The following is a 12,500-nucleotide window of genomic DNA, read 5'->3' as shown; positions in this document are numbered from 1 at the left end:
ACCAAACACACAGATGGGCCGACAAGAAAAGCAAGCAAGGGTGGGTGCAGTCATCTGTCGGGCTTGCTGTGCGTGAGCGCAGCATTTCTGCCTCCAGGAACAAGTTCTCAGACAAGGTCTCCATCACGAGGAACTGGTTTACATTATGCAGATTAGGTGGACAGCCCTCAGGCGCTCTGGCACAAACTGCTTCTTCGTTAAAAAACTAGATGTGTGTGTGTGTGTGTGCATCGGTGGCGAGCATATATCAGCACACATATCAAATTAATGCTGTTGATTCAAATGTAACAGTGAGCGTGTGCAAGTGGCAAACAAGCACTAAATTCACATTCAGCTTGTGCCAACACACATTACTTGAGAATAATATTCACTGAAGCAAGGACGTGGGAGCGTTGCGAAGCTGCTAGTAGCAGATTTGTATGTGCCCACAAACATACACCCACACGGGCGCACACCTATGCCCACCTCCATATGGTGGCAGACTCAGAGAGCTACAAAATAAACAATGATATGATTCTTCTCTGTATACGCAAGAAAAGACAGACCTCCGGAAATGCGACAAAAACTAAGCATGCCGCAGAGGCGACAATTCCTTAATAGGAAGTGGAATTTAACGCTGAAAGATTTAAGTTACATTAATACGAAGGAGAAGATGCATGACAATAGTTCAACAATTGTTATGTGAGTATGTGAACAAACAGAAAAAAACCACAGTCCCAAGACTTAGCATTTTTTATTAATACTGAACACTTTTTAGTTTGTTCATCATGTACAAAGAGACAGAGGTCATATTTTAGAACTTATCCTCATACATTTCAGTAGTATCCTTATTACAGGTACTGTACCATGATGTAACATTTTTTTGCAAGTTTTTGCAATGGATGTGATCATTTTCATTGAGGTTTTACATCAGTATTTCCTTACAAAAAATGAAGGAATAGGTGTAATCATTCTCTCTTATTAATATATACATAATCTGTACAATTAACTCAATGTTGTTGTAGTATCTCCTCAGCGCAATGTAAAAATTTTGGTAACGTTTCATTCAAAGGTACAGTAGGGTCACAAAAGAGGAAAAAAAATGGCCATGAACACAAAGTGTAAGGATTCTAATGGACCTTTATGTTACATTAATGGCAGAAGATGCCACTGGTGCATTAATTGGAGGGAGTGGGTGTTAACAAACCCAATACTCCAAAAAACTGTTAAACTCAACTGAGGGTAGTTTAGCTGTGTGTAGCGGCAGGAAAATAAAGGTATCCGTCCTTAAATAGCCCATATTCGATTTGAAAAGCCATAAAACAGTGAGTATTTTATATGTTCAGGAAAACTGGGGGTTATAAATGAGTTGAAATGGTGCACATTTGTCTTGTCTTAGAAAACAATAAACAAAAGTTGCCAACATGCACACACAGACATTCAAACTCACGCATCTGGTTTGATAAATCATATTCAGACAAGAAACAACTACTGTTACTGTGCAGAATGAAAAAAAGGGTTTTCGTATTGCCAGCTTTCCACACCTTAAACTTATGTACAACAACATACAGCATGTTCACACAAGCTTAAAAACAAGAGATGCTGTTTGGGCTGGTCATCTTACTTTTGTAATACTATATAGTCAAAGTATACTGGTGCTATATTTTAAGTCACATTAATGCTCTGCATGAGAGAGAGAGAGAAGTAAAAAAGTCACTAAATACTAAGAATAAATCTGAGCTCTTGTTATGACTACTTTTTAGTTTCCTGTGTAAAAACAAGCATAGCCTATCAGACACTTTCCTGATTTTTCCTAAGCATGATTCGGTTCTAGAGGATCAGTGAAATAAAGGCATATTAATATGTTGCCATCTGTCACTCAAGCCACCAACGCTTGCTTGTCATTTACTCTGCATGGTAATGCTGGACACAGACTGGGCGAGCAGCCCAGACGCTTAAATGACAGTGCAAACTGAAGGATTTGATCTTGCTCATCCATAAAAAATCTGTAGATGTTGACTTGGGGGGTAGTGCATTTGTTGATGTCTTAGATTACCTGTCAGTATTAATTTGTGCTCTGTTAATTCATTGCTTTTTTTTGTTTGAACATGTAATTGATTATTTAAATGATGCACAACGGAGCATTGCAGCCGAGGTATGTACTATGAAGAAGAAAAACAGCTATTTTAGTCTGCAGCATGCCCACAGTGACACAATGAGAAGGCATTAGAGGAGGAAATTAAAGATGGCCAGTAAGTGCTCTGCCGACTCCAACCTTATGTGTATAGCCTCTTCACCCGTGTGCACTCTTTCTCTCTCTGTCACAAGTACAGTATAGGCTACTGGCTTATGTTAGACTCCTCGTCTTCCATTTAACTGCCAGCCCAGGTCTGCTCTGCTCTGTCCTGCTCTCTGGATAGGCGAGTGAGCCACGGACACTAAAGGGCCTTGGGGAAGAATGCCCTGTTTACGTATTCTCGCTTAGTCTGCAGTCCTCTAGCACCGAATGCCAGTAAACAGCCTGATGTAGCCTTTTAGAGGCGTGGGGAGCCTTGCACGGACAGCCAGAGGTGATACTGTGCAGAGGGTTCCAGCAGCTTAAGTAATTAATGTGATTGTTATCAATGAGGACACGCTCCCCGTCGGAGATTTAGCCCACTGGAACACTGTAGATGCTCAGTCTACTCAGACATTCTCTACAGGATACACGCTGCAACGCTGCACTGCAAACCTGCAGTAAGACTCAGCCTTCAGACTTGCTTAAAAAAACCCTCTTACTCTGCTGCAGGGCTGTCTGTCAAACCCGGGGCTTTGACACATCTTTTTATAGAATAGAAAGATGTAACATTGTAACAACAAATTACTAAGGTAGGTTAAATTTTTGAGGATCCGAGAACGGTAAGTATACTAACCATGTTTAGAAACCAACCAGTGAGCAAATTAAATAAAATTATATTCTATACGCTATATAATTAGACCTACCCATAAATGTGGAGCAAACCAGAACATGGTTAGGAGGACATGAGCATTAAAAACACAAAGTACTAGAAAATATAAGAAAACAATGCCACAGAATTAGGTTCAAACACTCAAGAAGTCAAAACAATTACATATGTGTGCACAATTCGGGCCCCAAAATCATACAAGTAACATAGGCTGCTAACAGGCCAAAGTTGGAAGGGAAAAAAAACCCAAATCCTGCATCCTGTTTACCATTTTGCACTATTGACTGATACTTGTGTTATAATGAGGTGACTAAGTCGTTCAGTAGTGACTCAAGTTGTGAATTTTCTGAGCTGAGAAGTACTGTTTGCACAGTCTGCAAGGACTGACACTGGGACAGACTGTTGTGTTGTTTGGTTGGAGAATCCCTACTGTTTTTTTGTTATACCTATTCGCAAAGTTTAAAACCAAGAACATTAGTGCTGTCGTGCCGTTAAACTTGTGTTAGTTCACACATAAAACAATGTTGTCTTAAAAAAGATAAATTATCCAGGCCTGCTAAATGAAAGGTTACATTATATTGTGTTTATGTGAATATGCCAGCTAAGCAGCTACTTATGTCATAATAACCTATTAAATGAGACACTTTATGTGACTCGTGTGTACGCATGTATTGAAGAGCATCTTAGAAGTAATTCTAACACAACTCAAGGGAAACTTAGCCAAGGCCCTTTCACTAGGCCGTTTCACCAGACGCCTAAACATACAGCAAAGTATCTTGCTTCTCAACACTTAAGTGAAAAAAGCGAAAGCATATTATTAAAAGGAATCATAATATTACCTTGTAACCTATTATAATTAAGTAGTAAAAATGATGTTAAAACAAATAAAAATGTGTATTATATCATTTATGATTGGTAATAGTTTGTCTTAACTATATTTTGCATATTTTTGCTTTTTATGTCTGTATTTGTTCCCATTTTATCCATTTTTATATAAGTATTGTTTATTTCCTAAATTTTTGTAAAAGATAGATTAAAGTTACATCCTGACTGCTGACTGTACAAAGTGAAAGTTCTGCAACATATTTACAGAGAAAGGATGATGTGTATGTTAACCATGCCAAGTCACCTTTCCTTTTTTACCTCTCTCCATTTATTTTTCCTTTCCATATTTATCTTTTCTCACAGTCCTTCCCTCCTACTTTCCCTCTCTTTACTTACTACAGGTATTGGCCCAAATGGTATCCAAAAATATGTGTGTATAAAAATTCAAAATGTATTGAACAAGATACATAGAAAGTAAAGAAAGATGAGTCGGTTTCATACAGCATAAGGCGAAATCACTATCTCTTTTTGGTTGGAAAGAGAAATTAGAGTGATGCACTTGTTTGTGAACTACGGATGGGATCTATCAAAATATTGCATCGATCGCTCCACATAAACTATCCTCCATCCTGCCCAATGCACTCTCTAATGCTCTATCCAATGAGCAAAAGGCCATCTTATGTCACCGACCTTGCCACCTTTGTCCTTCCCACAGCCCTTGAACGTAAGACACAGCTTTAAACTGTATGCACAAATTTCACCCTAAGATTATCAACAGGCTCTTCTTTATCTCTCATCATTAAAATCACTCACGTATGATAAGGCATATATTTTGACGGTGCACCCAACACAAGACAAGGTTCCCTGTAGAACAGGGAGGGCTCAAGCTAACAGGACAGAGACAAGTTGTCACAGACAGAAAGGGGGTTTGGTATTTTGTTTTCCGGTGGCACTCTGTGCCGGGGTACTTTCTCCCTACATTGACCCTGTATGGCAGGACGGCCTCAGAGTTGAAGTTGCCCGCTCCCCACCAATCTCAACAACCATCAGCAGACATAAAGCATGTCAAATAAATAAAAAGTCATGAGTTGGGGGTTTGTTGAACTGCACCGTGAGCATGAATAATCAATACGTAAATAAATGTGGACACGGTGCATCTTTCACAATTCTAGATGGCAAGAAGGGTCAATGCAGCGAAAGAAAACACTAAAAAAGCTTCTTTTAGAGGTTTGAAGCGTATCAACTGTATTATGAGTACATCTGAGGTGTTTGTCTTCTGAGGAAAAAAACAACAATGCTCTGTGCAATAGGCTGCTTTTTGTTTCTGTCATTTTGTTTAAAGAAACTGTGCAGTGATGAATTCAACTGGGCTATTGATTTTGTCCCCCATTCAGTCTCATAGTGAACACAAACATGTCAGAGATATCACAGGGAAAGTAACATGGACCCATGGTTTTGTCAGGGGCATCGCATGGTTTGTGTGTGTGGACCTGGAAAGGTGACAGATCTGTGTCTGCTTGCCATGACATCCATACCAAGTCAAAACAACAGAGCAGGGTACCACCACTTAGCAAGTCCTTCACGTACCCCCTCTGTCAGCAGATGCCATCCCACTAGCCCATAAAAGTCTCCCATAAAATAAAAATAACATTATCAAAAGATTATTTGCAGACTAATAGATAAAGACCTCTGAGTTCCAGGAGACTTGTAACGTCTTGTGTCCAACGTTAGGTCAGAATCCATCGCCGCACAGGAAAACAGTCCACCATCAGTCTTAATGATACATCACAGTTGTGGTATAATATTTCTTTAAAATCTCATTTCCAATGACAATAAAAAGTTTACCCAGAAAAAGCAAACAATTTCTCCAGTGATTAGCTAATTACTAAATCAGAACAAGACACAACATGGTTGATGACGACAAATAAAAACAAACAACCCTAAGACCTTCTAAAGTCATTCAGGTTAGTCAGTCACGCTTGACAAAGTTTCCTGCCGTAGTCGGCTGAGTGAGATAACTTGTTACTATTTAAAGGTTCTTTTTAAACGTCAAAGAAAGGAAAACATAAACCTAATGTCATAACCAGTGTTATCATAATCATTACTAGTATTATCCTTGCTATTCACAATATTTGTATTATTAGGTTTTATAGTACCCTGTTAACTTCAGTAAGAATTCAAATATTTCATTCATGATTGTATTTCCATAGCAAACAAGAATTGAAGACACATGTTGTGGCGCGCTGGGCAAGAGAAAGAGAAGAGTGGAGGAGAGGAGAACAGGGAAAAGAGGGAAAAGAGGGCAAGGTGAAGAGAGGAGAGCAGAGAAAAATGTCAGAGAGCAGATGTGCCGCAAGAAAGGGAGATTAAAACCAGGACATGTTCCCTGGTTTCATTCATTCACAAGAGTTTTCATCTCCCTTGCTTTATCACTTTTCTCTCGTCTTCGCTCTTTCTCCCTTCTCTGTCGCTCTCCTGCCACTTCACCAGATGGACACTCTGCTCCACAACTTGCCTTTCTCCTTTGCCCACTCTGCGGGGGTTTGAATATCTCCATTTGGCTTTGGTGCTCCGTCCTAAGATGGCAGGAAATGATAGCCTTGTTTTTCGCCGGAGCACGGCGGCTCCAGCACTGAATGTTCTCTGTCCGTGTCTGGTAAAGGATGTTGTGAGGTAAAGTGAGAACCTTTTGTTCTAAAGTTAATGGATGCAAAAAACTGTGTTTTTATGTGTGTGCGTGTGTGTGTGTCTCCTGTCTCAATTTTGTTTTGTCACTTATGCTTCCACCCACCTAGATGAACACGAACACACACACACTAACACACACACACACACACACACACACACACACACACACACACACACACACACACACACTAACACACACACACACACACACACACACACACACACACACACACACACACACACACACACACACACACACACACACACACACACACACACACACACACAGAGAGAAAACCACTTGTACTCCATTTGCATTAAAATGTAAAATCATTTCCCTGCACTCGCCGGCCAGTTCGTCCATCCGTTGTGCCTACTCTATCCTCTCTCCCATCTCCCCTGTCCGCTCTCTGCAAACCACCCTCTGTGTCTTTAGAGAGTGGATGCTGTGCAGATGGCATCACGCCATCAGCACTACTCTGCCCACTGTAGTTTCAGCTCCCTGGCACCCAAGCCCCTGCCACCTCCTCCTCCTACCATTCCCTAGCCAGCTCAGTTCCTCGCTGCCTCAAACGTCTGACTCAATGCTTGACAGTTTCTCGTACACGTGGCCGTTGCTGGAGCCGTTGAAGGGTCGTGGCGGAACCAGACCCAGTTTGCTGCCACCGGGCCCCCCCAGGTGGTTGCCCATGGGCCCCCCCGCTACACCCATGCCCCCTAGAACGAGCTCCTTGGGGAAGCGCTGGGCCACGTTGGACATGACACCCGCCGTGGCGGAGGCGGGCAGGAACGAGGTGACGCCCATGGAGCCGTGCAGGTCCGAGCGGCTGCCCTTGTGCAGCTGCTGCTGCTGTTGCTGCTGCTTTTTGATGTAGTATGACTTGGCGCCGTGCAAGAGACACTGGTCGTCGCCGAAGGTGGGGATGAAGGGGTTCTGGTTGACCCTGTCCGGGTAGAGCGACTTGGAGAGCGAGTAGACCCCGCCCTCCATCAGCCCGCCACCGCCGCGCTCCCTCATGTCCCGCTCGCCCACGGACCTCCGGTGCGGACCGTCAAAGAGTCCGAAGGGCGAGCTTGGCCGCTTGGACCGCTCGCCAGCGCCGCCGTAAAACGGATCTCGATCCCGGTCCCGTTCCGAGCCGCCATGACGGTCGAAGATGTGGGCGAAGGGGCTGCTGCCCTCCATGTAGCGCTCCTTCTCCTTCAGGCTAACGCTGCGCGGCGGAGGCAGCATGGCGTCCATCCCACCACCGACACCCCCCATGCCACTGCCCCCCCTGCCACCCATCCCGATCCCTAGCCCCCCAAAGCTGGCCGTGGCCTCCTCTTTCTGCAGGTCCACAAAGGCGTCGTAGGAGTGCTGGCGCCGCAGGGGCTTGCCGCCAGCGAAGCCAGAGCGCCTGCGCTGGGCCTGGGACTGGCCCTTGGCCTCCCCGCCTCCCATCTGTTCCAACAGGTGGTTGCTGTCCTCACTGATGTCGTACAGGTTTCCGGCCTGCGCCGTCTTTTTGCAGCCCTCGCAGCGCATGCAGGTGGCCGAGGTGGGCCGACTGCTGCCCCCTATGCCACCGCCACCCGACGCCACGCAGCTCACGCCCCCCGAGTACCCGATGCCGCCACCAGCTCCGTGCAGTGACATTTGCTTGCCGCCTGCGCTTGTGGAGCTCGCCCTGCAGTTCCGGCACTCCCACTCCCCGCTGCCTGGCACGTCCTTGCTGTCCGTCTTCTTGGGCTTGCTTTTCAGGAAGTCATCCACAGTCACGAGGCTGGTGCAGTTGCCACCGCCCCCGCCCGACCTGCCGCCGCCGCCACCTCCGCCACCGGGCCCGTCCCCCGTCAGGTCCACATGCTCCCACTGGGGCACGCCCTCCTTGGGCCGGAACTGGTCCAGGTAGAAGTCTCTCAGGCTCTCCTTGTCCTGGAAGAGGTAAGAGGTGGAGGAGGTGGGCCCTCCCAGTCCCCCGCCGCCACCACCGCCGCGCTTGCGCTCCAAGGGCAGCAGTGGCGGGGAGACAGAGCGGTGGTAGTAGTGGTGGTGGCTGTGGTGGGGCCGCCGCCTGTAGCCCAGCTCAATCTCGTCCAGCTCCCGCCGAGACTTGGCCGACGCCGGCCGCTTCTTCAGGCTGTCGCGGTACTGCTTGCGCTTCTTGGCGTTGCCCTCCAGGTTGCCGTAGGTAACCGTGTGCGTGGAGATGTCCGAGACGTCCGACGGGAAGTTGCCGTCGTCTATGTCTCTGCCGCCGCCGCCGCCACGGCAGTACCGGTCGTGTCCGGCGATGTAGCCCGAGCTGGACGCGCCGCCCTTGAAGGAGAACTTCCCGTACAGGTCGGCCAGGCCCTGCTTAAAGCCCGGCGCAGACGGCGGAGTCTGGCTGGTCAGCAAGTCGAACTTGCTCATGTTCCTGTGGGTCAGGGCGGAGTGCGGCTGCGTGGTGAAGATGGGCGCCACCCCGCCGCCCAGGCTGTCGCAGTCAAACATGCCCCCCTCCAGGGAGCTGCCGCTGCCCAGGCTCGGAGGCCTGTTGGGCAGGGGGCCGGTGAGTCCCAGCATGGAGCCAGAGGCGGGGTGGTGGTAGGGGTAGTGGTCCTGGTACAAGTTGCTGTCCTTGAGGTGCAGGTTGCTGAAAGTCCTCTCCACCTCGCTGATGTAGTCGCTGAACATGTTGTCGTCGGGCAGGTAGGGCGGCTTGCAGTCGGAGTGTCCCGCCAGGCTGCGGCGGTGCTCCGAGATGTCGTAGACAGACGACTCGCGCCGGATGAAGTCCAGGGCGCTGTGCGGCGAGCCGTTGACGCCCGAGAGGGACGCCATGTTCTTGGCGGTGCGCAGCAGGCGCATGATGTTGGAGTGCGTGTTGTTCATGGTGCCCGACGGGGAGCCGTTGAGCCCCGAGTTCTTGTCGTCCTCAATCTCAACCCCGTGAATGCAGCTGTAGATCTCCTGGAAAAGGGCAGAGAGGAAAATAAAAAAGTGAGATGAATTGTAAGTGGCAAATTGAACCCATCCGGTTTTGAATTTTATGGCAACATTTACGAAGAACAATGTCGGGTATAAGAACAAAGAACAATGTCGGGTGTAAGACACAGAGGAAGAAGAGAGTTACAGTCTTACATTACAGTTCTACTGATAAGGGGAAAAGCCTGCTTTACCAAGAAGCCCAGAGGCTGGGCCAGAAGCAATTTTACATTTGCAAAAAAGAAAAAGACACGGATGTTTTGAAAAAAAGAGAGAATAGCAATAAAAATGTGATATTTATTAGGAGCGAGGGAATATGGAGGACATGTGGTGTGGATGCCCTTGCAGTGTTTGACAGAAAAGTTACTGTACATCTTGTGTGTGTGACACAGTGAATGTGGTGACGGTACTGTACTGTATGTGGGTCAGAGAAGGGTTTTTTGTGCTCAGACGTCAGGTGGCACAATGGCATCCAATGCCAATAAATTGATTAGTCATTGGTGGTTGATATGCTGCAATGAATATGCTTCTTAGAGAGTCCACTAAAAAAAAAAAAAAATCCATACAATAGTGGCACTGGCCGTCATTGTAAGCTGGCCTATGTACAAAACCGACTGCTTGACACTAATCATAATGATATGGAATAGGCCTCACAGGCTGGTTTTGATGCTTTATCTTTCACAAGGAAATTGCTATAGACGTGACACGTTTTAGCCCTACACTGATTCAAGTGTTAAGTTTAGCAAGGGAGGTTTTGTTCTGATGAAGCAAAGAGATATCGAACAGAAACTGCATTAGCCTTTTAACACTGGCCCCAAAACAGATATGAAATGATCTTACCTGAGGTGGCTTTATATTACTGATCAGATCTAAATGCCAATACTTCTTACTTGCCACAGGCTACGCAGGTAACTTTTAAAAACGACTTTGGAGGTGACAGTTTTCAAATGGCACCCCGTAGAGCTATCGATAATTATCTTCTTCCCTAATAAAATTCCATCAATGAGGCTAATTGAGGGCACATAACTTAAATGCAAAAATACTGACATCATATTCACTCAGCTGAGGAATTGTTAAAGTTATACACGTAGTGTTGCACTGCAGGGCAGGATTCTGGATTCTAGGATAATTGCATCAACTGTATGCAAAAGTCAACCCCATCTATTTTGTGGATGACACATACATCTTTTTTTTCGCTCTTAATGCTCCTTGATTCAAATTTCCCATGTGTAACCGAAACATAAATGGTTTCACTTTGTCAAAGACAGTAGCTATGTTAATTTTTTTTTTTACATTGCATTTCGTCTGCGTTCTTGTTCAGAATAACTTCCAGTAAATGAGATACAGGGACAGTCCCCCTGAGGCCATGTGGGGTTAGATGCCTTGCTCAAGGGCGTGGGTGAGGGTGCAGCAGCACCAGCCCGCCCACACACTGTTTTTTTACGCCCACTGGTATGGAAATCAAACCGGTAACCCTGCAATCTCAAGACCTCAACTCCGTAAGTATTAGCATTAGGACACAGCTTGCTAATACCCTCTGTACAAAGACTAACATTTAAATATTATTTGCCTAAAATTTAATGTGTTTCTACAACCCCCCATCCCTCCCCTGTTTGTGCAGTCCTGTGATGTCTTGTATATGTGCTTTTACCGAGTTTTTTTGACTTATGCCTCAATGTTATAACTTCATAATGTGGAGGCATGGGATTTGTTTTCTCCCCATCTCACCCGATGTTATGCTGTATTGAGTCTGTGTCAAGTTAACAGCGCACAGAGTGCAATGACCCTGAGTACATTGTACTCCAAACACAGTTTTGTTGCCTTTTTTGACAATGGCAATAAACCTCTTGAATCTCGAATCTCTCAAATCCATTATACAATTGTTATAATATATTTTATAATGAATTATTATTACTGTTATTACCTCCGCCAAGGAGGTAATGTTTTCGGTGCGTTGGTTTGTCTGTCTGTTTGTCTGTCTGTTTGTCAGCAGCATAACTCAAAAACTAATCAACTGATTTGGACGAAACTTTGTGGAGCTGTTAGAAATGATCCAAGGAGCAAGTGATTAAATTCTGGTGGTGATCCGGATCACGAATCGGAACAAGGACTCTTTTAAAGATTCTGTCAGCAGGATAACTCAAAAACTAATCAACTGATTTGGACGAAACTTTGTGGAGCTGTTAGTAATGATCCAAGGAACAAGTGATTAAATTCTGGTGGTGATCCGGATCACGAACCGGAACCAGGACTTTTCAAAAGATTCTTCACCATCTAGACCAGGTGTCACCAACGTTGTGCCCGTAGGCGCCAGGTAGCCCTCCAGGAGCTTCTGAGGTGCCCACCAAGGATGTTAGTAGACAGTGACGACTACCAGATTTTAGTCAGAGTTAATGATTTTCTTGATTTAAATATGAGATTATTTATTTTTATAACCTATAAGCAAATTATCATTCAATAATAGTGTGATTTGAGAATGATACCAAGACACCAGTAGAGGATTTTGAACAAAAGTAGCCCTCGGGTAGCCCTCAGTAGCCCTCGGGTCGCCATTGGTAGCCCTCAGACCCAGAAAGGTTGGGGACCCCTGATCTAGACGCTCCCTAGTGACCAGAAATTGAATTGCAGGAACAGCACAAAAACAAGGCAGAAACACTTAGGTGTAACATGGTCAAATGTATCAAGCAGCTTCCTTGGCGGAGGTCTGCGCTCTCTGAGTGCTTCTAGTTATAATTGTCATTATTAGCCTGATTTACCTACTGAATATGACACAGACTGATGTACCTGGCTGCTTGTTAAATTGATTGTGTCTGTCCCTGAGCCAAGATTAAGCATAAATGACGTGCACATGGCATCTGCTCGGCTGAAAAGCCTCTTTGAAAGTGCATTCATTTAAAACACCATTGCACTCTCCTATATTAACCCTAGTTATTCTGGGGTGATTGACGATGATGGTGGACGGAACAATAACCTCTAAATGTGAGAGATGCCCCTGATGAATAAAGGTGACACTAGAAGGGGAAAGAGGAGGAGAACAGATGGAAGAGGAGAGAAGAGGAAAGGAAAGGAGAAGAGGGGAGAGGACAAGAGAAGACAGGAGAGGAGGAGGA

At 45.5% G+C, this 12,500-nt stretch overlaps 1 protein-coding gene across 1 annotated transcript in view; it reads right to left on the bottom strand.

Moving 5' to 3' along the window:
- Nucleotides 1-7,005: 7,005 nt before the first annotated feature.
- The window catches only part of grin2ba (glutamate receptor, ionotropic, N-methyl D-aspartate 2B, genome duplicate a), a 127,643-nt gene continuing 122,148 nt past the window's right edge, over nt 7,006-12,500 (bottom strand). Inside the window, exon 16 of the mRNA XM_063223868.1 lies at nt 7,006-9,375. Within this exon, the coding sequence (XP_063079938.1) occupies nt 7,006-9,375 (2,370 nt within the window). The remainder of the gene's footprint in view (nt 9,376-12,500) is intronic.

This window comes from Engraulis encrasicolus, chromosome 2, assembly GCF_034702125.1.
Source record: "Engraulis encrasicolus isolate BLACKSEA-1 chromosome 2, IST_EnEncr_1.0, whole genome shotgun sequence".
NCBI classification, from domain to species: domain Eukaryota; kingdom Metazoa; phylum Chordata; class Actinopteri; order Clupeiformes; family Engraulidae; genus Engraulis; species Engraulis encrasicolus.
The sequence above is the reverse complement of the archived record's forward strand: the minus strand, read 5'-3'. Positions and strand labels throughout refer to the sequence as shown.